A 26,046-nucleotide genomic window follows, 5' to 3' on the forward strand; every position below is an offset into this window, starting at 1 on the left:
ACAGAGAACCCCCTCGAGTTACATAACTGCAGCAATTTTCTGATTTCTATGATAATAGGATAATTAATATTTGATTTAAATGGAAATTTTTGAAGAGCTAACAGTGCACTTCTGGAATCAGTACACACTATTGTTTGCTGAAGTTTCATAATTAATATATATTCGAGAGCTTTGTAAATACCAAAACATTCACCAGTAAATACAGATGTTTCTGGAGGAAGTTTTATTTTTTGGACTATTTTATATTTTGAATGGTAAACTCCGATCCCAACACATCCAGTTGGATGATGTTTAGATGCATCACAAAAAATTCAGTGCCAATTCCGCCATTTCTTGTCTACAGTTGAGTTAAATTCTATATTTGAGTTGTGATTTTTATGAATATTAAGGTCAAAAATTATACTTGGTTCAAGAATTAATGATTCATAATTCGTACAGAAGATGGGAAAATATTGTGAACGATGAGTAGGAGATGTAAGAGATGAAAATTTCTGGAAACTCTTTATAATACAAGGAATAGATTTATGGCGCCAGTATTCAGAATTATTAATATAATTAGATAATAATTTTAATTTACTAAATAGGGGATGAGTTGTACATTGTGCACTGCGAAATAAAAATTTATCAGAAAGATATTGACGTTTTAAATACAATGGCGGATCTGAGCATTCCACTTGCAATGCATTTATAGGGCTTGATCGCATAGCCCTAGTTACAATTCGTAAAGCCTTTGTTTATATGCCATCCAGTTTTTTAAGACCAGCTGAGCTACCCGGCTCTAGTAGAAATGTGCCGTAATCCAATATACTTCTAATAATGGCGTTATATAACAGTTTGAGTGAACACGGATGAGCGCCCCACCAAGTTCAAGACAAACATCGAAGAATATTTAATAATCGTTCACATCTTAAAGTAATGTATTCGCAATGGGGAAGTCCACTTAGTTTTGAATCTAGTATTACTCCTAAAAATTTGCTTTGACTTTTTACAGGTAAAAGACAATTATTATAATATATAGAAATAGGAGGAGGCATACGCATTCTGGAGAACAAAACTGCATTGCTTTTGTTAAGTGACAACTGCAATGCATTCTGATCAAACCAAAGCTTTAGATATTTTAATGCAGATGTCAAATTCAAACAGCATTTTTGAACAGATTTGTCTATGGCATAAAAAAGCAGATCGTCTGCATATTGTAAAATAAAAATATTATTATTCATATTACTTAAAACAGCCTTTTCTAAATCATAAGTGTATAGGTTGTATAATAAGGGGCTAAGAACTGAACCTTGTGGGAGTCCTTTCCATACTACTCTAGATGAGATTCCAGTGTCATCAGAATTTATAATAATAGTTCTTTCAGTAAGAATATTAATTATAAAAGTTGACAGTCTAACTGGAATATGTAATATATCAAGTTTCTGCTTAAGTATTGGCAAAGAAACATTATCATAAGCAGATTCTATGTCTAAAAAGGTTGCAAGTACAGAGTCATTTCTGGAAAAGGCTAAACGAATATCCGTTATAAACAAACTTAAACTATGAAGAGTACATTTCCCTCTTCTAAAGCCATATTGACTATCTGATAAATAGTGGTTACTTTCAATATACCATTCCAGACGGTTTTTGATCAGATGTTCTGACAGTTTAAGCAGAACTGAAGATAGCGCTAAAGGACGGTAGGAAGCAATGTCAGCTGGAGTTTTGTCAGGTTTTAGAATGGGGATTATATTTTGAGTCTTCCATAAAGCAGGAATATTACCAGATATCATAATTGAGTTAATGATATCTAAGAAATAGGAGAGAGATGTACTATCTAAGTGTGAAATAAAAGAATATGGTATTCCATCTTCTCCAGGTGCAGAATCTTTAACTTTTGTAAGTACTCCCTTAAGCTCTGGTAACGAAAATGGAGCATTTAATTTAGAGAAATTATCTATATCAGAGGTAATTACAACTTTATCCAACAAAACTTTTTCAGGAACTGAGGGAGGGGCTAACTTGTCTAGGAAACATTCAACCATATGAGGAGGAAGTACATTTGATTTAGAATCGTGAAATGCACTTCTAAATCTTCTTATATTATTCCAGACTATAGATGCATTCACATTGGGAGAAATAGATGAACAGAATTTCTTCCAACCTGTTAATTTCTTATCCCTTACCAATTTACGGGTAGTTCTGGATATATTACAGAAGATATCAAAGTTTTCCAATGTAGAGTGTAAATTGTATTGTTTTTCAGCATTTTTTCTTTTCCTAATAGCTTCAGTACATTCACTGTCCCACCATGGTGGTTTTTTTTTTTTTTATACCACTTAGGTGGCAAACAAGCATACGGCCCATCTGATGGTAAACGGCTACCGTAGCCTATGGACGCCTGAAACACCAGGGGTGTCACATGCGCGTTGCCGACCCTTAAGAAACCTTAATATACCCTTCTTGAAAACCCCCATGCTGTAGTCTCTCGAGAAAACCTCGGCAGGTAGTTCATTCCACAATCTAAGTGTACGCGGGAGGAAGCTCCTCTGAAACCGCACTGTACGAGACCACTTAGGTTCCAGCGTGTGGGGATGAATTCCCTGTCGATGGCGAGCGGTGCGATGGTAAAAGGTAGCCGTAGGCATCATGTCAAACAATTCATCAGAACACAGTCCATTGTATATTCGGTAGAACACACAAAGCGATGCGAAGTCTCGCCTCAAGCTAAGTGGTTCGATACCGTTAGAGAGATTGGGATCATCGACAATTCTCATAGCACGTCTCTGAACCGAGTCAAAAGGACCGAGCTGGTATCCAGGTGCTCCTGCCCAAAGATGAGAGCAGTACTCCATGTGCGGCCGAACTTGCGACTTATACAATAGAAGTCTCTGGTTCGCAGTGAAGTACCGCCTCGCTCTATTCAGCACACCGAGCTTCTTGGACGCCAGCTTGACCTTTTCTTCGAGATGACTACGGAACTCAACTGTGCTAGAGATGTCGACACCGAGAATCCCAATGCTCTTAGAGATGGTAATGGACGTGTTCTGGAATTGCGGAGCCACAGCAAAAGGGGTTTTCTTAGCGGTGAACGCGCAGGCTTGTGTCTTGGTAGGGTTGAATTGAACTAAGTTCAATCGCCCCCAATCGGAGACTCTGGTGAGAGTACTCTCGATTTCAGACACAAGCTGTTCGCGCTTTGACTCCACAACGGAAAGAGGGATGTTCGCACGGCCCGTGTAAGACGCGTCCCCAGTACTGTCATCCGCATAGCAATGAATGTCAACCGTAGTTAACAAATCATTAATATGCAGCAAAAACAGTGTCGGGGAGAGAACAGAGCCTTGCGGGACGCCAGCGTTAATGTCCATGCTATTGGAGCAACTACCGTCGACCACGGTTTTGATGCATCTGCCAGACAAAAAACTAGCGACCCATTTGCATAATCCCTCTGGTATTCCGTATGAGGGCAATTTCGATAGGAGACCTTGATGCCAAACCCGATCGAATGCCTTCGCCATATCAAGGCTGACTGCCAACGCCTCACCCTTGCTCTCGATGGCAAGAGCCCAGCGGTGTGTGAGATACACTAAAAGATCACCAGTTGAGCGATTATGGCGAAAGCCATATTGACGATCGCTCAATAAATCGTAATCTTCTAGGTATCTGAGGAGCTGTGTATTAATTACACGCTCCATCACCTTGGAGAGCAAAGATGCGATAGCGATAGGCCTGTAGTTCGATGGGTTTGACCTGTCGCCCTTTTTTGGCACAGGGTGCACAAGGGTGGTCTTCCATGACGACGGAAATTGCCCAGAGGAGTATGAAAGCGCGAAGAGGCGCGTGAGTACGGGACACAACTCAGGAGCACACTTCTTTAGCACCAAAGCCGGTATGCCGTCTGGCCCGTTCGACTTGTTGACGTCGAGAGACAGCAACTCTCGCCGGACACTCAGTTGTGTTACGGATATTTCCGGCATAGAGTTACCACACCATGGGATGCTAGTAGGTATGGTGTTCCCAGCGTCTAAAGTCGAATTTGAGGCAAAAAGAGCGCACAACAAATCGGCCTTCTCTTTTGCACTATGTGCCAAGTTATCATCCGGCTTCCGTAGTGGTGGTAAGGACGACTGACTAAAATTACCTTCGGCAGCCTTAGCAAGGGACCAAAAGGCTCGACTTCCAGAAGGATGACGGGCTAATCGCTCCCCAATTTTGCTGACGAAGTCGAATTTGGCTCTAGCAATTACTCTTTTACTAAACCTGGACGCAGCATTTAAATTCCGCCTAGCATCAGATACGCCAACATCCCTGTTGGAACGAGCCGTGGTCCAAGCCTGATAAGCAGTTTCTTTAGCATGTCTGGCTTCTCTGCATGACCTATTAAACCACGGTCGCTTTTTCGCCCCTGAAGCAACAAGCAGATTTGGAATGAAACATTCCATACCCGCAAGTATGACTTCAGTAACGGCGGCTGTACAGGTATCGACGTCTTCTGATGCAAAGCAGTGCTGCTTCCATGGGTACGACGCGTAAAATTCTCGCAATCTGTCCCAATCTGCTGACTTATAATGCCACATGCGACGTCGACCAGGTGTTCGGTGTGTGGCAGGTTGTGTGCACTGTACTTGGGATCGAATAAGACAGTGATCCGAAGAACCAAGAGGCGCTTCCACGGTGACTGAATATTCGTCCGGACCTGTAGTCAGCAGAAGGTCCAGTAAGGAGCTCGTATGGGTCTCGATATCTGGTATTCTCGTTGGAGAATGAACCAGTTGTGAGAATCCATAGGCCAGGGCAAACTCGTGAGCAGTTCTCCCCGCATGGTCAGTGATTCGAGAACGGAGCCACTCGGTGTGATGGGCATTAAAGTCTCCAAGTATCACTAAATTCGCGGAGGGATATTGCTCGAGAACTTTATCAGACGTGATTTGAAGGTGCTCAAACAGACGAGTCGTGTCCTCGTCACCGCTATGAGACCTGTATAGGCATGCGTAGATACCGGTGTACTCACCCTGATCTACGCGTACCCATAGTACTGACAGGTCTTTTTTTTCTAGGCCAAGAAGGCGGTGACAACAAATATCCTCCCGGACATACAAACATACCCCAGCTCGACGCACAAATTTGTGCTCAAGTGTATACCCGGGATACGTAAGGTACGACGTATCAGCCGGACAGGATATCTGTGTCTCCGTAAGGAACAGAAGGGTCGGCTTGGCGGTCTCGAGATGATGGTGGACCGCATTGATGTTTCCGTGTAGTCCCCTGATGTTACAGAAATCCATATTAATAGTGGATAGGGGTGCCGCTGATTTAATGCGATTCCTTTTCTTTTTTCTGGCCATTTGGGTATTGTTTTTTTTAAGGTTGAAGGGGAATGATCGCGCCGGTATTAGAAAGGACAAAGTATGTGTCAATGTACCCCAGTATTGCACAGGTTTGGCAATTTGGTGGCACAGCGGCCGGAAGGGCCCCCGGTCCCCCCACTGGTGTAGCAGCCGGGTCCACTCCGGTCTCCTTCTCCGGCACGACTACTACACCAGGGATTATGCGCAGGCGGTGGTTCAGCCTCCCAGGGCGGAGATTAAGTAATCCCTGGGTTCGGGAACCCAACAACCTGCGGGCGGCCAGCGGTTAGCCGTTTCACCGGGTCTCCCTGAACGCTGCGCCACCACGTCGCGCCTATGCAATCCCGCGGCACTGTTGAACACACAGGTCCTCCAATACCAGCACAACCAGTCCCCACGGGGCTCTGGTCACCTTACACACCACAGGAACACAGTGCTGTCGCAAGTACAACACTATTTGGCTGTGGTTTTCTGCTTGGTGGAGGTACTACGCCAGTTCAGGCCGCCCCAAGTCGAGCAAGATGTATCAAAATACATCAAGCTGTGCCCTCCCTTCGTGGTGAAGGTATTGTATTCTTAGAAGAAGATTTTTTAGGAAAAACTTCATTAGCAGCCTGTATTAATACTTCAGTGAATGCATTAGAGCAAATGGTTTCAGTGCCTTGAGTAATAATAGGCAGTGATGAGATTTTAGATGCAATGACGTTATTGAAAGTATCCCAATCAGCATTATTTAGCTTATATTTCATCCTTGGTTCATATTTTGGTAGTGGTTTATCAATAAAAGGAAAAGAAATAATAAGAGGGAAATGATCACTTCCAAATGACAGTGACAAGGGGCACCAAGTAAGGGATGTTGCAAGAGTAGGTGAACAGATGGAAAGATCAGGAACACTATTTCCTTCATTAGGTGGAGTACGACGTGTAGGTTGGCCAGTATTTAATACACACAGGTTAAGGGTATCTAATATTTCTAAAACTTGGTGGCCATATGAATTGTTTGTTGTACTACCCCAGGACTGATGTTGTGAATTTAAATCTCCTAGTATTAATAAAGGTTTGGGAAGGGCAGAAAGAATATTATTAAGTTCATTAAAAATAGAAGTTGATGGATGAGGTATATATAAAGATACATAACAAATGTTGTTAACTTGGACAGCTAATATGGAAAAATTACTGCTATGATCAATAGGTATATGTGAATAAGGAACTAAATGTCGGACGAGTATAGCGACACCACCATACCCATCTGTCCTATCTTCTCTGAGACAAGCATAACCCGGTATCTTAAAAGTAGATATGGGTTTCAGCCATGTCTCCTGAAGGGCACAAATAAAAGGTTTATTTTTATTTAAAATATGAAATAATTCACTTTTTTTATTAATAATACTACAACAGTTCCACTGGAGAACTTTGGCCAATGGAGCCATTGTTGTTGAAGATTTGAAGAAGAGCACTAAATAGAGAAGCAGCGTTGGACGGTACAATAGAATTAGACTCAGTCAGCAATTTAATTAAAGCCATGATTAATTCTGTAAATTGATTTGGTAAATTCTGTTCAGCTACAGATTTATAACCGCAGCCATCTGCAGGAGTAGGAGGATTATAATCTTTTATTAATTGCTTATGCATGTTTACATCATAACCATGCGATAATTTTGGAGATTGACGGGGTTTTTGTACAATGGTTTTTTTATATGATCTATTGATTATATTAGAAGATAGAGTATTTTGGGGTTTAGTATTATTTAAATGTTCCGCAGTTATGATAGAAGAATTAGTTTTAACTGTGTCAGCATATGATTTTGTTACAGGACCATGCAATTTGCTGGCTTCTGCATAAGATATACAGCTTTTAGCCATAGTTTCTTTTATTGCTTTTTGTCTCCATAGTTCCGGGCAGTTTTTACTGTTAGCTTGATGATCACCAAGACATAGACAGCAGCAGAAGTCTTCTTGCTGCGTACAGTTTTCACCTGAATGTCCTTTACTACATTTATAGCACCGTGGTGTAGAACGGCATTGATCCTTAACATGACCATATCGACAACAGTTATAACATTGTATTGTTGGGTATATGTAAATATCTACAGGTAATGAGTTGTAACACATAAATACACGTTTAGGAAGTATTTGACCATCAAAAGTTATAATAACAGTTTAAAAAGTTATAACAACAGCGCATTGACAAGTGTTCTCTTGATTTTTAGAGTTTCCTTTAGAACCGCGATTTTTTCTTCGCTTTTTGTTACAGTGTTTACACACATGAGTAGCAGATATACGTTTTCGTTTAACTTTCAAATTCTCCACTAGGGTAAAAGAGCAATCAGTATCCGTGGAATCATTTTCATTATTGCTAATAGTTACGTGGAGGCCCCGTGGAGGTGTTACGCCCACCTGAGGGCCTGTGCCCCCAGGATCCTCAGGAGGGTCCATATATAAATTAAATAATTATGACTTACCTATGTTACAGCTACTATAATTACACTAATAAACAAATAAAATATATATAAAAGAGTGAAAATATCTACAATATCTAACTTAACTGATCACTTTTAAATTTTTATTTAAATCTTATCAAAAAAAACACGACCACCAAATTCTATGTTTCCCGCCTTTTATCCGAATAGAATTTTTAAATTACAGTAAACGAAACGTCACTGTCAATATTGAACTTGTCAAATTGTTAGTATGAACGGTGGAAGTACTGAGCATGTAATCACTAGGTCTAAATTAGACTGTAATGTTAAATGTAGTACTAGTAATTCATATTGAAATATTATGTATACATTTTACCACATTACGATATAGCTATTAAATACGTTTTCTAAGATAAAATGTGAAAAAAGAATAAATAATAATAATAACCATGAAAAATTTACACAGCGCCATCTAGTCCTAACCTAAGCCTGTGTTATGGGTACTAGAAAATTGATAAAAATACTTAAATATATAATATATACTTTGAAAACATCCAGAATAATTAATAGTAGTAAGTGCTTTAAGCCTATGTCACTATTAACGAATATTAATAATAAAGCGTGTTACCTAATTAATTTTTCAACAAAAGTAGGTAGGTACTTTCAAAAATCATTAGATATTGATTTTATTTTAATGTATTGACAAATTTTTGTTTGTGTTTTTTGTTAGGTTTGACCTGCTTATCATAATTATCATCACTACATAGTACAAAATAAAGTCGCTATCGCTGTCTGTCCGTCCTTATGTATACTTATATCTTTAAAACTACGCAACGGATTTTGAAGCGGTTTTTTAATAGATCGAGTGATTCAAGAGAAAGGTATATATAGGTATATAATACATATCTATGTGAAGCCGGGGCGAGTAGCTAGTTAGGTAATATGTTTAAAATATTGATATACTTATATTTTTTTTCATTTTGCATAGTGGTTGCCAACCACACATTTGGTGCGTTGGCGTTGGCTTCGGCAATTGCCATTTCCCTCATGTTTGTAGGCATTCACGGGAAATTACGGTTTGGGAAATATTGGGGCTGGTGTAATCTACTCAACAGGTAATAGCTTTTACAGAGCTCTTGTTACCTTTTGCCAAAAACTTAGGCCACCTAATCCCAGTGCGATGGCCCGTCTTGGCTATAGAGTAACAGTACAGTACAGTAGTTGGGGTCCTCAAGTACAACACTCTGTATTTTGTGGGGAGGTGTGGAAACTGGGAAGAGTTTCTCCCACGCGATACCTTGAGTAGAGGCTTGTTCACGTGGACCTCCGCGACTCTCCGCGGCCTAATATAATATATGAATACTAGGTACCTACATTATATAATACCTACATATATATTTTATTGAAGTCCTAATTTCCAATCGAATATTGTAGTCGTTTTAAAACACTCATGTTATTTGGTAGGTACTCGTACCTACATCTAGTTCTATATTCCCTAGTTTACTTTTATCAAGACCAACTCGATTTTGTACTTATTTATATTCATAATTATCTTACACTTATTGATATTTCTTTAAATGTCTAAAAAATAAAAATATGTCTGTTTTATTTCCAACAGTTTTAATTTTGTTATTATTACTAAATGTTAGTTCTTTAACTTTTAGTCAAAATGTCCGTACTAATAAACAACACTCCTTATGTCAAATTCAGGTACATTTGTTTAGTTTTAAATACTTAGTAGATATGTACCTAAACAAATTGTATTTAGATGTAGATAGGTACGTAGGTATTTGATACGTATTCGTTTTATATTTTTAAAGACAAAATTTACATGCCATAGACTTTTACTTAATCGGATTAATTTCCCAAAGCTAGATATAACGGCAGTTATATTAAAAAAAAATTATTCTGTTGATTTTGGGAACCTTTATTCAGAAGATGCTGTACGTATATCTACATAGACAATTAATCATAAACTTTAAAAGTGTATGATTAATTTCCAATTGCGAAATATAACATGGAGATATCGTTTTATGAGTAAAGTCTATTTTCGTGTTGGCTTTTAAGAAATGCAGCTTAAATTTTAGAGGCATTTAGAGGCACGTGGCTCCTCGGACCGCAAGGCCGTAGGCGGTGTCCCATGTCGCCCACGACTTACATACCTACATTATTCCTATTTACCTATTTAACCATGAAAACGAATAATATCTCTGAGTAACTATATTAACATAACTACTGGACGGTGCACTTTGTTTTTCTTTTTGTATATATATTTGCATCGTGTTTACATCTGTCTAGAGTATTTAATCATACTGCAGATCTAGTTGCTACTCAATTATATACCTATCATAATGATTGAGGAAGAGGCACATTAACATTTTACTAGACATTTTTTTAAAAGACAATTAGAGAATGTAATATTCAAGTAATATAGTATATCTAAAAGACTGAACTACTTTCTCAAAATTGAAACTATGTAAACTATAATAGTTTTAAAACCTCCTGCACCGATACTTGATCAATAAAAGTCTGAAATTTTTACACATTTTTTTATTTTATTTCAGGCACAGATTCTTGCTGACCATTGTACTGGGTATGAGAAAACTACTAATACAGATGAAGACAAAAAAGCAATTTTAAACAAAATAAATTCTCGACGGAATAAAGTAGCTTCTGGTAATATAAGCTCGTTTCCGTCTTCGGAAAATATGATGAAATTGGTAACGTTCACAAATGTTTAATAATATGTTTGAAAGTAATATATCTAATTATTTTTTATTAATGGACTTATCAGTCCACCGATTTAATAACAGGCTGAAGTTAATTCGGTCATCCATGGAAACCATTATGGTTAATTCGTAATGAATCATACTAATTCCTCATAGCAGCCGTAATACAAACCAAACCTACGTGAACAAAGATTAAGTAAGTATATCATTGTGTGTATATCTTAAGAGATACTAAACAATGAACGTTTGTTATTCTTTTTAAAATGTTGGGAGACAATTTACATTTAAATTTTTCTTAAGAAGTTTCATCAGATTTGTCAACATCAAACAGTGTTGGCTAATATTAAACGTCTTTAAGAATAATAGCTTCAGTAATGAAAAGAAAATAAAATGTAAATAAGATGCGATTCATTGCACTTTGTGGAAAAGTTATCTTAAAATAAATAACGAAATTTGTGTTAGATATAGGTACCTACATTATATTATTTAACGCTCGTTATGGTGACGTGGTAAGGAGTGAAAATACTATGGGGCTAAAGTAACAAAACAAGGATACTTATCCACTAATTAAATAAAACCTTATATCAAATCTCCTGATATACTCGTACATATTTTTAGAGATTTACATGTCCATTGTATGTCATCTACTTATAGTCGCATTATTTAAATTATTAACCGGGTCTTAACACGAATAATTTTATGGCAAATAAAGCCAATTCAATAGCATCAATAGTCAATAAGTGTACGGATACCGTGAGTGCTGTGTCGCGAACTTTCGTTAAACAATCTAGTGACGGTAGATGAAGAAAAAACTGCTGTCACCTATCTACATTGACATCGCTGTTACTCCAGAAAGCTCGTGACCACGGCTAGTGCAACCTAGTCGAAACGTCGAGAGAGATAAATACCTTTATTTGTCATAAAATTATTCGTGTTAAGACCCGGTTAATAATTTAAATAATGTATATTAAACACGAAAGTTTAAAATTAACTACTTATAGTCGCATTGAAAAATAGGAATGGAGCGATGCTTTGGAAACATCAGCACAGAGATGGGCAGATCAATGTGTCTTACAAAATTCCTCTGATATTTTGGATCCCTGTCGAGATTTAGGTAGGTTTTGGCTTACACTTTTTTATTCATAAACGTGTCAAAAATCTTTAAAGGTGGTAACTTATTCAGAGCGATTTTGGAAAAGTTACCACTTTTAAAGATGTGTAGCGATGTTATACACTCGTGAGAAACCCAGCACAATATTCCTATGATCCAAGAAAGTTCTTTGCTGAGTATAATAGGTATAAAGGTGGTTAGGTTTGTAAGCCTTTTTTTAAATGTTATGTGAGTGATGACAATCGTGTGATTTTGTAGCATTTATTACAAGTACTATGTACCTACTTAGTTTTTTTACCCCCAACTTTTTTCAATTATTTATAAATAAAAATCATATATCCTTAATATAAAGTAAATAATACAATAATGTATTTCTTGGCTGAATTTTCTGACTTAGAATACAAATTATTCTATATATTGATCTATATTTAATCCAATAGGCAACAAATTTTATTAATTTTGTTCAGAGGCGGGTGACTATCAAACATCCAATCTTTTCAAGTATCTTAACAATATTAGTACGAATATTAAAGATAATTTTTTGACATTAGAAAACGTGTTAGTGGGCCAGAACATTGCGACGGTACACGGTGATGCACCAGGACTATGGCCTGTATCATTGGTTGATGTGTGGTATATGGAGTTATTGCACACCAATGCTTCAATAATATCTCGTTATATTCCGTAAGTGGAAATAATGCTATAGCATTTATGCATAGTTGTGTTTACTCATTATTCAAGAATAAAATATAAGAAATATACTAATGAGAATTGTTTACTGAACAATGTAGTGGTATGTATTTACTTAGTATATATTTTTTATATTATTGTACATTGTGCGTGTTCTTTTAAATAAAAGTAGTCGGTTTGATGAGTTTCGGATTCGATTTCGATATTAAGATTACATGGACAGTAAAATGACAAGATACGAAGAATGGCAACGCTTGAGAGTGTCACAGTGCTACATAATGTGAGTTGTGCTATTTATGTTTATAATTATATTCAATGAATGCCTGAATGAATCTGGTGGACTGGCTTGTTTGTAATTCCAGTTCTACATAATAAATATTAGTTTTTTGAAATTATCTAACTTATCTAACCAAATATTTAAATCACTAAATTTTAGATCATCAGAGACGGGATTATCGCATTACGATTATTTCACGCAACTGGTTTGGGCTGAATCCAGTCATGTTGGTTGCGGCAGCGTTAAATATAAAGTAAGTTTTAAAAGTTATCAATTTAGACATTTTTTTAATCGGCCCTATAATAACTCTACTATCGAAATATGTAATAGCACTAATGTTTTAGGCACCTATAGGTACACAACTTAAGAGTTTCTAAGTTACTGTTCTTAGGTTTATCTACAATATGGCAATAAGCTTTTTAGTTTTTTGTTTTCAGTTGGCAGTACAATTTTCACTTTTATGGTAGTTCAAATGGGAGGAGATAAATGTATATACTTTGTGTATTGTTTTACACAGGACATGTCTTTTTAAAATAAAGTATTAAACTTAGCCATGGATTAGCATAGGAATTCAATATAATAATATCAATAAATAACACTCAATAAATAATAAAATAACACTTTTATCATTACAGCAAATCATAAATGACAAAAATAAAATTATGAATAAAACCATAAATAGATTAGTATGCAATTTTTCACCAAGTGGGAATCTTTTATATAAGACTGTTTATAATGTAGGACCGGCTTGTTCAAGATGTTTATATGATTCCGTCTGCGATACCAAATATGAAGCTTTATGTTGTAAGTTTTAAGGATAATGTATGTTGAGCTTAGAAATTTACACCAAACTACTATTTCTATAACCAGAAGTAATTCCAGAAAGTCCTTTATTGATTATTATTTTTTCTTTATCCAGTCATTTGGAAGCAAAGATTATCTCTAAGTTAGTTACTTATAAAACGAGTCACGTATGATTCTGGAAAAATGTCGAGCTTCTTATTGTAGATTACTACTCAGAATGCTGAGCTGTGTATAAATTTTCTATTTCAATATGATGGAATAATCATGGTACTTTTATGAAGTAATTTATTTAAGTATTCGTGCCTGTAACAATATATTATTAAATATGTTAAGCCAAAGTACTAAAGTAGAAATAATTATTTTATATTGTATATAATTTCTATTTCTTTTATAGAAATTATAAGCCAATAGAATTATTATTAATTTTCCTGTTTTAGCTACTCCTAACCAGAAAGAGACAGAAAATGTTTCCAAGAATATGACTGATATAGCACAGAAATTCAATAAAGCTAATACACACCGCCAAAATTTATCAGACTATACAAAAATAAACAGAACAACCACAGACTTAACTGAAGACTATGATTATTTTACTCCATATAATTATTTCTCACGATTTTTAGAAACACCTAAACTTACGACTACATTAAATGTTGATAATAGCAGTTCTTGTAAAGTCTTAGTAGCTGTTGATAACTTATTAGAGTTAATAAAAAAAAAGCTCGGTAAAGATCCAATATTCAAGGAGCTCATTTTAAGTGGTTCAACACAAGTGTCTGATATCCCTAACACATATACTGACATGAGTGTAGCAGCATTAGTAAATCAGCTTTATAGCACAAAAGAAGTAGCCACTACAGTAAAACCAACTGAAAGCGACAATATTAATTCTACTTTACTTATTGATTTAGTGGAAGCTGTAATATTTAGAAATGGTGGTAGGTTCAAAAATTTGTTTGACATTTTCATATATCTATTTGTATTTGATTTGACTAGTCGAAATATATGTATACGATGCTCATATTATAATATTCAACCTTTTTTTATGGTCATAGATAAAATTTCAACAACAGAAGGCAGATTAGAAATTATACAACCAGAATCTCATATGAGTCCCGTAAAGATACGGGCTGAGCTTCCTGAAGTAAAACTGAATAATGACTTTAGTGGACATTACTTTTTTCCTGAAGATGAATCCGAAGAAATAAGTTCTGAAACAACTCAAATATACGATGATATTTCAGAACTTCCAATATCTGATATAGCTTTGGAAATTGAAGATTTGAAGCGACAAAAATCCACAAAAGATTTTTTGGAAGATATAATTGAATTCGAGTCTGCACCTGAAAGTAGGACACCACCAATTTTTTGATGACAGATTTTATGAAATAATCTTTGTTTCACAAAATGTACTTTATCTTAAAAAAATAAATAGTTACAGTTTTCATTTATCTTTACAATAGTGTTTATTATTGTACAAGTATAAGAGAATAAAAAAGATGTTTCTGAATAAAAATTTGTTATTTCAGATTTTGTGATAAGAAATAAGCGTCAAATTTACTTTGAAAATGGTAAAAACAACCGTAAAATACATCATAACAAAAACGATGTACCTTTGAGAAAACTAAGGAATACAAAAGAGTTGGATTTAATAAACAACAGAGATTACTTTGTTATTAGATATAATATATTATTAGAAAAAATTGCACAAGACTTAAAAATATTGAAACTTAATGAAAGATTTCACTGCTCTGGAAGTGTATGCTTGAAAAAATCTTTTGAATTATTTGTAATTTATTATATCATTGTATTAATAAAAACTATTATTAGATAAGGTATATTTATTATTAAAAATTATCGTCTTTAAATATGTACTTTTTACAAAGTTTATAAAATAAATATGTAATACACGTTACATATAAATAACAAAAATATTAATACAATATTACTCCTCAACGTTACGCAGAAATTACACAAACATTCATTAATTTTATCAGAATATGTTTTGCTTTTCCAGTTGCCTATAATTTTGTGTAAAACTAAGAAATATAAATCTCCATATGACAATGCACTTGATAAACTTTTCGGTGCTAAAACATTATTAGCAATATCCGCCCTTAACTGATTATTAGTTCCATCTCTCTTTCTCCTAAAGTTGTCTTTATAACAAATACAATTGGCCTGAGAATTGGTTGTTGTTAAGGTTTGTGAGTAAAGCAAAACTCGAGTGTCTTCATTATTGAACCTTGGACGCTTTGAAGAAAAAGGTGCATTTTGTTTCAAATTAGTATTTCTTTTTCGAATATTAAGAGATTTTCTTTCACAATAATCTTCATTGTCTGGAGTGGGTTCTCCTAAGCTTTCCTCAGAAACTGTTGCAATTTTATTCCTGCCCATAAAATCTCTGGTACATGTAGAAGTACGAGTACATCCGTCAACATAACCAGGCGGTGTACGTGAACCACGGTCTATGTTACCTCCTGCAATTACAGATCCATCAGCTCCAGTGGGGCTGGATGCCGTCCAAGTACATGTTAATTTGCGGGTACAATGTTTTTTTCTTACAAAAGGAGTATTAGCAGTAATTTCTGTTGTACTTGTATCTGCATTAGTGTTTCTTAAGGCATCATTAGCTTTACGTCGTGAATCAGTCTCTATGTCTGTAATACCCATTTTTCTTAAATGCATTAATTCATCAAATGACAAATATTTCTCTGTTATAGGATATTGATTATGGATTCGGAAGGTTACATTAAGGTTGCTAGTATCTTTGATTTTAATAGTTATGGGTTCCGTACTTGTAGGATTACTTGTATTTTTTGTGTTTTTTTTCGTTGCTTTTTTATTTTTATTTCTTAACGTTGTATATTTGATTGATTTTAAATGAGCAGATATTTTAGGATTAAATTCACTCACTTGCCAAAAAGGCTTAAATTTTTCATCACCACGTTTTTTTCTTACATGTAAATCAAAAGGGTTATAAGAGAAATAGTCATGATCATTGTTTGAACTTTGAACATAAATATTTGACATTTGTTTTTGTCGATGCTGTTTATGAGTCGTTTTGAATCTTTTAGCACTAGTAGACATTAAATTCCTTAAAGGACTTAAAGAAATGTTATCATCAATAATGTTGCCACTAGGAACGCCAGTTTTTGGCAATAAATCATAGTAATGTAATTCAGCAGGCCTTGTACTTACCGCAGTAACAGCTTCTTGTCTTCGAAAATTTGAACAAGTACTACTACTAGAACAAACTACATTTGTAATTGCTACTGGTGTTGTGCAAGAACATAATTCTTGACGAAAGACATTGTTATTAGTACAATAAGTACTTTTGGTTGCTTCACATGATTCTGTAGGTTGTAAACATTCGCTATTTACATTTTTCCGTGTACATTTACCGTAAATGTTTTGGCGTATTGAAAAAATATTTTTAGGATACTTCATTTTTCGTGTGCAATCATTTTTATTATATTTCCTGTAACCTTGATGTGTGTATGAATTAAAAGTATCTGTGGAGTAATCGAATCTCCTGATATTTACTTCAGTAGGTCTTTGATGAAATAGAGTGTAAACATTTTTGTGTGCATTGTAGCTGTGATGAACATGTGAATGTCCATATTCTTGAGGATAATTCTGTTCATCCGGACGCCGAGTATTAATCATATAATTTTTCCAGTTACTGTGATGAACAAGTTTTTTTGATCCTGAAAGTAGGGACATGACCTAATATTGTAATTTATCTGTATATTAAACAAAATAACTAAAACATTAATTTCAAAAAGATAACAATGAATTAAAACAATTGTGTCTCAATATATATTATGTGTCTCAATTATACTATAATAATAATAATCCAGAAGATTATTATTATTATTGTCGTCGCGTATTTGAGTAGATGTTGCTCCTAAACGTTAAACTTACTTAAACTTAATAATTGAAGACAGCGAGAATGATTATATTTTTAAAACTATAGGAGAATATGCATAGGAGTCAAAAGTGTCGAATAGATATATACATATATCTAATATCTTGATATATAATATTAAATTGTATTGTGTTACAACACTTTAGAAAATAATTCCATATTGGTCAACTGAACTGACAAATATATTTAACTTTCATCCTATATATTTATAATGTAATCCCTAAGAAATATTAAGTATCAAATGTTTCAATACCATTAGTATTATTGAAGACGTGCCTCGTCTTCTGATGCCTCTGTTCAATAGTTTTATTAATATTCAATTTTAGATGTTTCCAATGATTACGAACAGGATCTATTTCTTGCTTAACTGAGGTATTTGACAAATTAACGATCCTAAGTAAACTGCTCACCCGCGGGCGGTATGATGACGGTGTTAATTTTCTCTCTGTAAGCAAATCATTTAGTTAACTTGTTTGATTTTAATATCCAAGCATAATAGATATTGGCAAAATATAACTCACCGTTTTCTTGTATCTGCCGTTTACATAGACCTTTAAATTTATTGTCTGGTCTAGTATTAACTGGGCATTGTGTAGCTGGGTATCCTATGTTATAAATTGGCCTGCCATGGATATTTCCTTTTGGTGCGAAATTACATACTAATCTTTCGAGCATTGTTTTTTGTTTATGATGCTGAAATAACGAAATATAAATATTTTTTTATAGCTATATAGAAGGCAAATGAGCTTACGCACATCTGATGATAGGAGCTATAAGCCAGACAACGCTTGGGAATGTCAGGAATAGCAGACCTTTTAAGGAGGAAAAAGCCCTTCTCTTGAAGGTTTCAATATCGTACCGGTTCGGAAATACCAGTGCTTTATGATGATTCCACAATGCGGTTGTGCATGGTAAATTAATGTGGTATGATCTCTACATAGGTACATTATATATTTATATTTTTTATTTATTTGTACATTTTATTACTAAAAATAAATATAGTTTTGATTTTCCATACTTGTAATATCTTAGGTGAACGTTCTATAAATCTAAAGCAATTTGCAGTATTTCAGTCACACCTAGTGTTGCTGCTAAGAAGCTACCTTCACTTATTTTGCTTGAACGCAAGCAATGATCCACTTCCGAAAGTGAGGTATTAAAAAGTCGTCACACTAGATGTGGCGGTGGTGGTGACAGTTACCATCGCCGTATATGTTGTTTTGAGGGAAACACTACGTTGTTACATCGAAGAATGTAATAATATAGAAAGTATAACAAATAGGTAGGTACGTACATAAAATCTAGCTCTGCCACATCCTACCATATCCGTATCAGCCCAGATTAGTTGTGTAAAATAGTATGTCTTATGGTTCCGTGTTCTGCAAATATAACAATATTAATTAACAAGTTAAAAACATCCTTCTTGTTCTATCTATTCTATGTTTATTTAGAGACCTATAGAAAACAACAAGCCAATAAATTTCACGTTAAGTGCTCTTAACTTTAGCCCGATTATCTGGGGATTCATTTTCTTATTCAAGAAATATGGTGTGACTGCTGAGACTTTGTATACAGCGATAAGAGCGAGGTTGAGGTATACTACAATTGTCCTAGACTTGGGTCTTTTATTGACTGTCCTGTAGATAGCTTCTGTGATAAGCTGCCTACCAATAGCTTTCAGAGACATAAATAGATACGAGATGTGACGAAAACTTCAGCGAATCAATATCTGGCTATAGTATATAAGTCCCCATGTCTACGTATTAATAAAATTTACTTTCAAAGTGGAAATATTTTTGTTTTTTATGAGTTCTGCTTTTATATATATAGTAATATTTATTATATTTTGAAAGTATAAATTACATAAGGTTTATTATTACAAAAAACTGATTAATATTAAGAACTAACTTACGATTTCCACTTAAATTCTACAGATGTTTTGCTAATTTAACTTACATGTGAGATCTGGTAGTACATAGCTTCGATTAAAAATTAATCTTAAAAATAGTTCTATAATTTAGAATTACAATATTATGAATAATAAAAGTTACAAAAAGTGAGTACCTTAAAGCTAGTAGAAAAAGTTTAATAAAATGAATAACGATTGTATAGAATAATTAAGTAAGGCAATGCAGAAATAGTATTATTCAGTTGTTAAACCTCAATCCACCCACAAACAAATCAAATTGAGGACAATCCATTATTTGTTACAAAGTTAGTATTTACTGAAGCATTCATTAAAATGACCTTGGAACCCGTGAAATAAACGAAGAAACTCTATTTAATGACACCGGAACCCACACAGACCGTAAGATTAAGGCCGTGTGGTAGTGTCTACATAAAGTTACATATTTTAATTCTGACATACCCATCTATTGCAAACGATAATTTTGTGACAGACTTTAAAAATAATATAATTAGGTAAATGAAATTCGCATTCCATATGAGTATCTACTATGTGTTATAGTCTTATGTACTTGATTGTTAGTTTACTCCTCCATTGTAGATACTTTATTAATTGAGCACTCTACGATCTACCGACAGAACTAGTTTTTTGTAGAAACAGATCAAGTTCTGTAGATACACGATAAAATAGCTACATAACGTACTCACTTACTGATTGTAATATGCAACGCTTCCGAAGTATTCTAACATTGGCATAGACCAAATGTCCACAAAACTTTTGACTTTGAAATCCGGTGACGGATCTAATATGCTGGCTATATTCTGACCGACACTAGAGTTCACTGGAATACACTTTTTATTTAATATTTTAATGTTATGATGTTAACAAATTTTTAATATAGTAAGTTAATGATATCATTATTATATTTATATAATAGACATAAACAGTGACGGTAAGTCATTATTAGATAGATAAGTCGAGCAGCATCTTATTTATTAATCCTAGTAATATATAATAAAATTATAGTTAATAAGAATTGTTCAATTTTAAAACATTTTTAAATTCTCTATTTTTTACTGGTTTTCATTTTAGAAACTTACTCTACTTTTTATCTGAATAACGATCTTAGAGAAGATAAAATTTATTTAGACTAATATATATCTAATCATGATTTGAAATTGTTACTAATTAGGTATTATACATTTATCATAAATAATGTAGCATGAGTAGGTAGTAGATTAACTTAAATAAAAAAATCAAAAACTCTACTTTCCTCTATCCAAAAAAATAAAAACTGTAAATTGTGGTAAATTTGCATAAGATATTGTATTATTCTAATGAACGAGGTATTAAAAGGCTTACCCAAGTCTCGACACTGATCCTCCTTATCGGGCCGAAAAGATTGATCGCACTGATTTACCCAACGTTCTGCGAACGTTGCTAACTCTTCTGACCACATCTGTAATAGGTCATTAATTACGTATTCTAATTTAGGCTTGTCTTCTATATAATAAGTGTTTCCAATTAAATAATTTAATGATCAATAGCTAATATTCCGTTTAATAAAACAAGGGCTAATTACGTAGAAAGGGTATCTTTACAGTTATTGATTTTAATTGAGATATTATAAGTGGTTCTGTGCTATTAAGAGTGTCAATAGTAAGGCTGCAAATTTAAATCCAAAATATTGATTCTTCTCTTATCTGTAAGGTCAGTTAAAAGAGCGAGAGATCTTTGATTGAATTAGCTTTTTATTATTATAGCTAAATGGCTAAATTACCCGCATAAAATTGTTCAACTTAGTAAAAGACAAAACAAAAATATAACTTTCATAAAACACTCAATATAATCCGAATAATCTATGAATAATTTCCCGAGCAGGCAACAGGATTACAAAGATTTTATAGGTATTTTACATTCTAATCAGATCTCATATATTTAGAGCTAGCCATTATCTGCGACTACCCTTTGTTTTTTTAGATATAAATGATAGCCTCAGACTGACGGCTGGATCACGAGGATTGGCGTCTTCGATTTATCAAATATTATTCTATTAAATTTCAATATTCATCCTTTATCTGGTTAGTCGTGAAAAGATAACAGACGGACAGACATATTTGCGTCTATAATCTTTACAGTTCATATACAGTATTACATATATCTAAATATTTAGGCCAATATACAAATAAGTTATACCATGTAAATAATTATATAGATTTACTCGTACTACTAGACCACTAGGTATTCTCTATATAGATATTTTTAAGGAATGTAACGAAGATATGTTCATCGAAGTACTTAATTAATTGCTATAAATAAATATAACTTACGAAATGAATAAAAGAGACAAAAAATTAATAAAGGAAATGCTCACAATTTTATAAGTATCAAAGACCATACGAATTTAATTAAGAACCGATTTTAATTAAACGATGGCGAACAAGGAAATCTGCATCCATTATGTTATTTGATTTTAAAAAACAACTGTAGAATTTAAGTGGAAACCGTATAAAAAAATGTTTTATAGGCGCTTCATTAATTCCTTCTACGACAGAGAGCCCTTGTGACTTCAAGATTTAAGATACTAAAATAGTTTCCACAGTCTGAGATGACATATCCTATAAATAGACCTGGAGAATAAACCAACAGCTATTAGTATGTACCGTCACGTGGTATGTTATCCCATTACTTGATAATGTACTTAAATGTAAGATGACTAACGTAACCAAATAAGTGATATATTGTATATAATTTCACAAATAGGTACATATCTCTATAAAGTAGTAATTATCATGATGGAATTATATTATTAACATGCTTCTAAATAATTTTAATTATTGACACATCATTATCCTATATTTTAAATAATATTCTTAAAGAATATGACTATTTCAATAGTCGAAATCAGTTTATTGAACGCATGGCGACAATATAAAAATATTGGAAACCAACAATAACGTATAATTATTTTGATGCATTTTAATAATAAAATTCACATCATAATAATTATCATTTTTATAGAGATACTTGTGAAGTATTAAATTATTCAGTGATAAAATATATACCAGCTGAGTCAGCGGTTTCACCCGCGTTAAATTTCAATATAAAATATAGCCTATATGTTATTCATATGCATTAGCTATATTACTGTAAAGTTTCATTAAAATCCGTTCACTAGATTTTGCGTGAAAGAATAACAAACATACATACTTACAAACTTTCGCATTTTTAACACCAATTTTTTTCCTGTAATATCACCTTTATATCAGGTACAAATCTTGTCACAGGGTGTGTATAACAGCTTACCAATACACTATGTAACTATTAGTGTGTCATCTTCCCCCGCCCTTTGTTCATTAATGTGCGATATTATTCTTTTTTTCCACATCAACATCTACCTACATTCTTTTCACAGGTTATAATGTTTTGTTTTTCATTTTGAATCAATGGTAAAATAGAAAAAAATATATAATCCATTAAAAAAATATTATTGTCGTAAAGATATTTTCTATTTAGAACATAGCTATTTATTTATAGAAATTGTATAATTTCTTTACATTGAGCATTATATTATCCCTATAATCTTAATAAAATTGTATTACGAATCCACTTCATACATATTAAATCTATGTTAATAAGAGAATATGGTTACGCTTTAAGTTATGTTATTATTAAATTAGATTAGCTAACAGTTTTAATAAAAAAAGTATTAAAATTTTCGTTGTCAACGTCTAATTGTATTTTCTAACTACTTTGGTTAAATAAATATTAATTGACAATGAAATAAATTTATTACACTAGCTGTTATTGGTATGTACTAAGCAATAAAATCAATTTAGACACAAATAATGTCCTAGAGAATAGTATTTATAAGTTCATTTTCTAGTTTGAACGGCTACATAAATGATTGTGTAAATATTTCGTAGGTACATACAGCTACTATACGATATTGTTTTTGTTCCAACTAACAATTTTTTTCATGTTGACTGCTTGGGGGAAAACTTTCGAGAGTCCGAGAGCAATAAAATTTCTCCGGTCATTGATTTTAGTGACAATCTCATTAATATCTTTTTTAGTAAGAAGAGCCGTGTCATCATATTGTTTACAAGAGGCACTTGGTCCAGACATCTGTAATATAGCAACACGATATTCTATAACAGCATGATTGGACATAATTTCAATCTGTCCATTGGATATTGACAAATTAGCGATCGAGAAGTATATATATATATATATATATAATATATAAATGTAATATAAAAAAATTTTGTATCAGTGTTACAAAAATTAAAAACTTTTATAATAGCTAACCTCATCACAATTTAATTAATTATTAAATTGTGATGAGGTTAGCTATTATAAAAGTAAATAATGTATTGAAATAATTGTTTGAGTATAATAATACTGGTTTCGAGATGTATATGTACATGATATATATCCTAAAGGATATATATTCCCTATTATCTCGGTTTTTGCTGTAGTATTTCAATTCGGATATACAAAAACTAAATCTTAAAAGCTAAGCACAAGACGTGAAAATAATCTGGTTTTGATTTTAACGAAAATACTAGAAGTTACAGGTATGATTAGAAATTATAAGCTGGTGCGAATAAAAATATTATAAAGTAATAAACTTAAAACATACTGTGTATTTGCAAAGTGTATGTTGGGAACATATCTCACAATAACTGGCACAGCATACAACGGTACTGAAATATATGAAGAATACAATTAATTTCACTTTTACCATAATAAAATAAATATGAAACGTATACGAAAAACTCGAATGACGGACAACTTATTATTATAACGTGGCCTTATAGATCACGTATTGCATGTTAATTTAATCGATTATTCAGATGTGAGCTAAAATGGATTTTTTGATATTTATTGGTTATGGTTTTACTGTTTCACATTTTACTAATTTTATTTATAAATCTTAAGGTAATAAATAATTTTGTACTTGAAGAAAAAAAGGGCGACAGTAATAGTATTGTAATAAATAATGGGCAGATAAATTTTCAAGGTAATTTTTTAATTAAATCAGTATCCTAGTAACTATAGATATATTTATTTATACTTCACTTATTACCTTTAGATAATCATAAATTTTATAAAACTATCTTTCTCAGATGTTCGTGAAAGGGGTTCGAATATTTTTATTACAAAACCTTTCTTTCAAATTATTCAGAATTTAACGAAAACGAAAACCTCAAATCTTAAATCTAATATCTTTGACAAAATGCTGTCCGATGAAATGTTGTCTATAAAAAGGCTTTTTCATCAAAAGAATCTTTCACATACACCTATTCAAATTACCTCAAACGTAAGTGTGCCAACACCGACTATAGATATAAAACAGAAATGGCCAGCGGTAGAATGTATATCTACAACATCAAATTATACCAGAGACATTACAGATACACGAAATCAAACAGATACAACTACAAAAGATATTAATCTAATCTACAATAATGACCCTGTTAAAAAAGCAGTTAAAAAAAATTTAGGACTTAGAAGTTTGCCTAAAATGACTGCGAATCCTGCATTGGCTCGACATCATCATTTGTCTATGTCTAGCAAGGTATGCACTTGTATGAAGAATAATCCCTCTACAACATGCAGCTATAGATGTACAGGCATTACTAAAAAAATTTGTACACATACTTCGTCAAGCACAAATTATCATCGATGTACGAGAACTGTGCTACCACTATCAATGTTTCCAGCCGTGTATGTGCCATATGAAACTTATTTTGTAGAATTATCAACAAACGCACCTAACGAATATTATGACAATAATTACGGTGACAAAACAGATGAATATAAATCAAAACACAAGCATAAAAACAGGCCATATAAAGATGAAGATTTGTATTATGAAGATACTGAACATAAAGGATCCTCAAAATTGTATAATAATGAATATTACGACTATTATTTAAATAAACCTGTGACAGCGAGACCACATGATATTGATTCATCAAAAAATATTGTGAATGGGGATCACTTTGTTATCAGCAAAGTGAATCAAGATAAATTGGTGAATGAAGTAGAGAAAGATTTGAAAAAGTTTTACAGTAATGTGGCAATTAAGGATTGCTATTGTTCATCAGTGCTAAGAAATCATATAGAACCTCTAATGTATTATTTGCATGATGCAAGATGCTTTTTAATCCTATTTATATTCTTGTTTCTTTTGTAAATTCATTGTTTTAAATACTTTCCCAGTAAAATTTTCAGTATTATGTTAATATACTAGAGTTACGTTGTCAAATATTCAACTGTGACCATTATTATTATTAGTGTATCAGTATTAAATGTCTTACATTGTTTTTTACATTTTGACAATATTTATAACTGTAGGAATATTTAGAGCGATTTATGCACACACATATTATGGTTTTTATTATTAGATATTTTTGGAATTTTTATTTTCCAATAAAATTTGCTAATTTATCAAAATTATCAATATAATGTAAGCACAAAATAAATTCCCTCAGTATTAATTTTGTTAATATTTCAATTCTTTTTTGTTAGAAAGAAAATTTTGAAAGAAACAAAGGACAGATGGTGTTTTTGAACAGTCAATTGGTCATCAGTATATCCACTTATCACATAGTATATGTGATAAGTGGATATTAGTTTAAGATAGTTTAAGATATTAGTTTAATTCTGATAGTTAGTTTAAATACATAGGAGAATGGCTGAATTAGACAAATTTGAGCAAAGTAGATATTCCAAGGTAGGTATATAATTTGCGTGTGAGCCTAAAATTGATTAGTAATATCAATATTATATTATCTGTGGTAATGTAGTTATTACTTAAATCTTCAGATGTTAGGCTC

General features: G+C 33.0%; 4 protein-coding genes across 8 annotated transcripts; 2 read left to right on the forward strand and 2 right to left on the reverse strand.

Moving 5' to 3' along the window:
* Positions 1 to 6,719: 6,719 nt before the first annotated feature.
* On the reverse strand, positions 6,720 to 7,442 carry LOC131850576 (uncharacterized). The gene has a single exon (XM_059200860.1). It carries the CDS (start codon positions 7,440 to 7,442, stop codon positions 6,720 to 6,722), a length of 723 nt encoding a protein of 240 aa, XP_059056843.1.
* A 1,866-nt stretch (positions 7,443 to 9,308) lies between these two features.
* On the forward strand, positions 9,309 to 15,147 carry LOC131850577 (uncharacterized; the record flags this gene model as incomplete). Its single annotated transcript, XM_059200861.1, has 9 exons — positions 9,309 to 9,460; positions 10,315 to 10,470; positions 11,497 to 11,593; positions 12,142 to 12,274; positions 12,717 to 12,810; positions 13,193 to 13,361; positions 13,799 to 14,299; positions 14,417 to 14,710; positions 14,891 to 15,147. Coding segments are annotated over exons 1-9 (1,815 nt in total), but the record flags the coding sequence as incomplete, so codon positions are not given.
* A 77-nt stretch (positions 15,148 to 15,224) lies between these two features.
* On the reverse strand, positions 15,225 to 23,984 carry LOC131850500 (uncharacterized). Of its 5 annotated transcripts, XM_059200734.1 has the most exons (8): positions 23,844 to 23,984; positions 23,168 to 23,326; positions 20,561 to 20,657; positions 19,910 to 20,039; positions 18,587 to 18,671; positions 17,814 to 17,985; positions 17,546 to 17,737; positions 15,225 to 17,071 (listed from the first exon to the last, which is right to left on the reverse strand). In XM_059200734.1, exons 1-8 carry the CDS (start codon positions 23,946 to 23,948, stop codon positions 15,249 to 15,251), a joined length of 2,763 nt encoding a protein of 920 aa, XP_059056717.1. In that variant the 5' UTR covers positions 23,949 to 23,984; the 3' UTR covers positions 15,225 to 15,248. The 5 variants fall into 5 exon arrangements, with proteins under 5 accessions (XP_059056717.1, XP_059056718.1, XP_059056719.1 ...); XM_059200735.1 differs by lacking the exon at positions 23,168 to 23,326; XM_059200736.1 differs by lacking the exon at positions 23,844 to 23,984 and having other exon boundaries at positions 23,133 to 23,225.
* Positions 23,985 to 24,046: 62 nt separating this feature from the next.
* Positions 24,047 to 25,798, forward strand: LOC131850543 (uncharacterized). The gene is made up of 2 exons (XM_059200795.1): positions 24,047 to 24,224; positions 24,331 to 25,798. Exons 1-2 carry the CDS (start codon positions 24,095 to 24,097, stop codon positions 25,401 to 25,403), a joined length of 1,203 nt encoding a protein of 400 aa, XP_059056778.1. The 5' UTR covers positions 24,047 to 24,094; the 3' UTR covers positions 25,404 to 25,798.
* The last annotated feature ends 248 nt before the right edge of the window (positions 25,799 to 26,046 follow it).

Source organism: Achroia grisella, unplaced genomic scaffold, assembly GCF_030625045.1.
Source record: "Achroia grisella isolate CSIRO2021 unplaced genomic scaffold, CSIRO_AGI_Agris_v1 utg770, whole genome shotgun sequence".
NCBI classification, from domain to species: Eukaryota; Metazoa; Arthropoda; class Insecta; order Lepidoptera; family Pyralidae; genus Achroia; species Achroia grisella.

Coding starts and splice junctions, on each gene's coding strand:
- LOC131850576 (XM_059200860.1), bottom strand. CDS start 7,442: ATGTGTTACAACTCATTACCTGTAGATATTTACATATACCCAACAATA.
- LOC131850500 (XM_059200734.1), bottom strand. CDS start 23,948: ATGGTAAAAGTGAAATTAATTGTATTCTTCATATATTTCAGTACCGTT. Junction 17,986..18,586: donor GTGGCAGAGCTAGATTTTAT/GTACGTACCTAC, acceptor TCGTTATTTCAG/CATCATAAACAAAAAACAAT. Junction 17,072..17,545: donor CGTCTTCAATAATACTAATG/GTATTGAAACAT, acceptor CCCTACTTTCAG/GATCAAAAAAACTTGTTCAT.
- LOC131850543 (XM_059200795.1), top strand. CDS start 24,095: ATGGTTTTACTGTTTCACATTTTACTAATTTTATTTATAAATCTTAAG. Junction 24,225..24,330: donor TGGGCAGATAAATTTTCAAG/GTAATTTTTTAA, acceptor TATCTTTCTCAG/ATGTTCGTGAAAGGGGTTCG.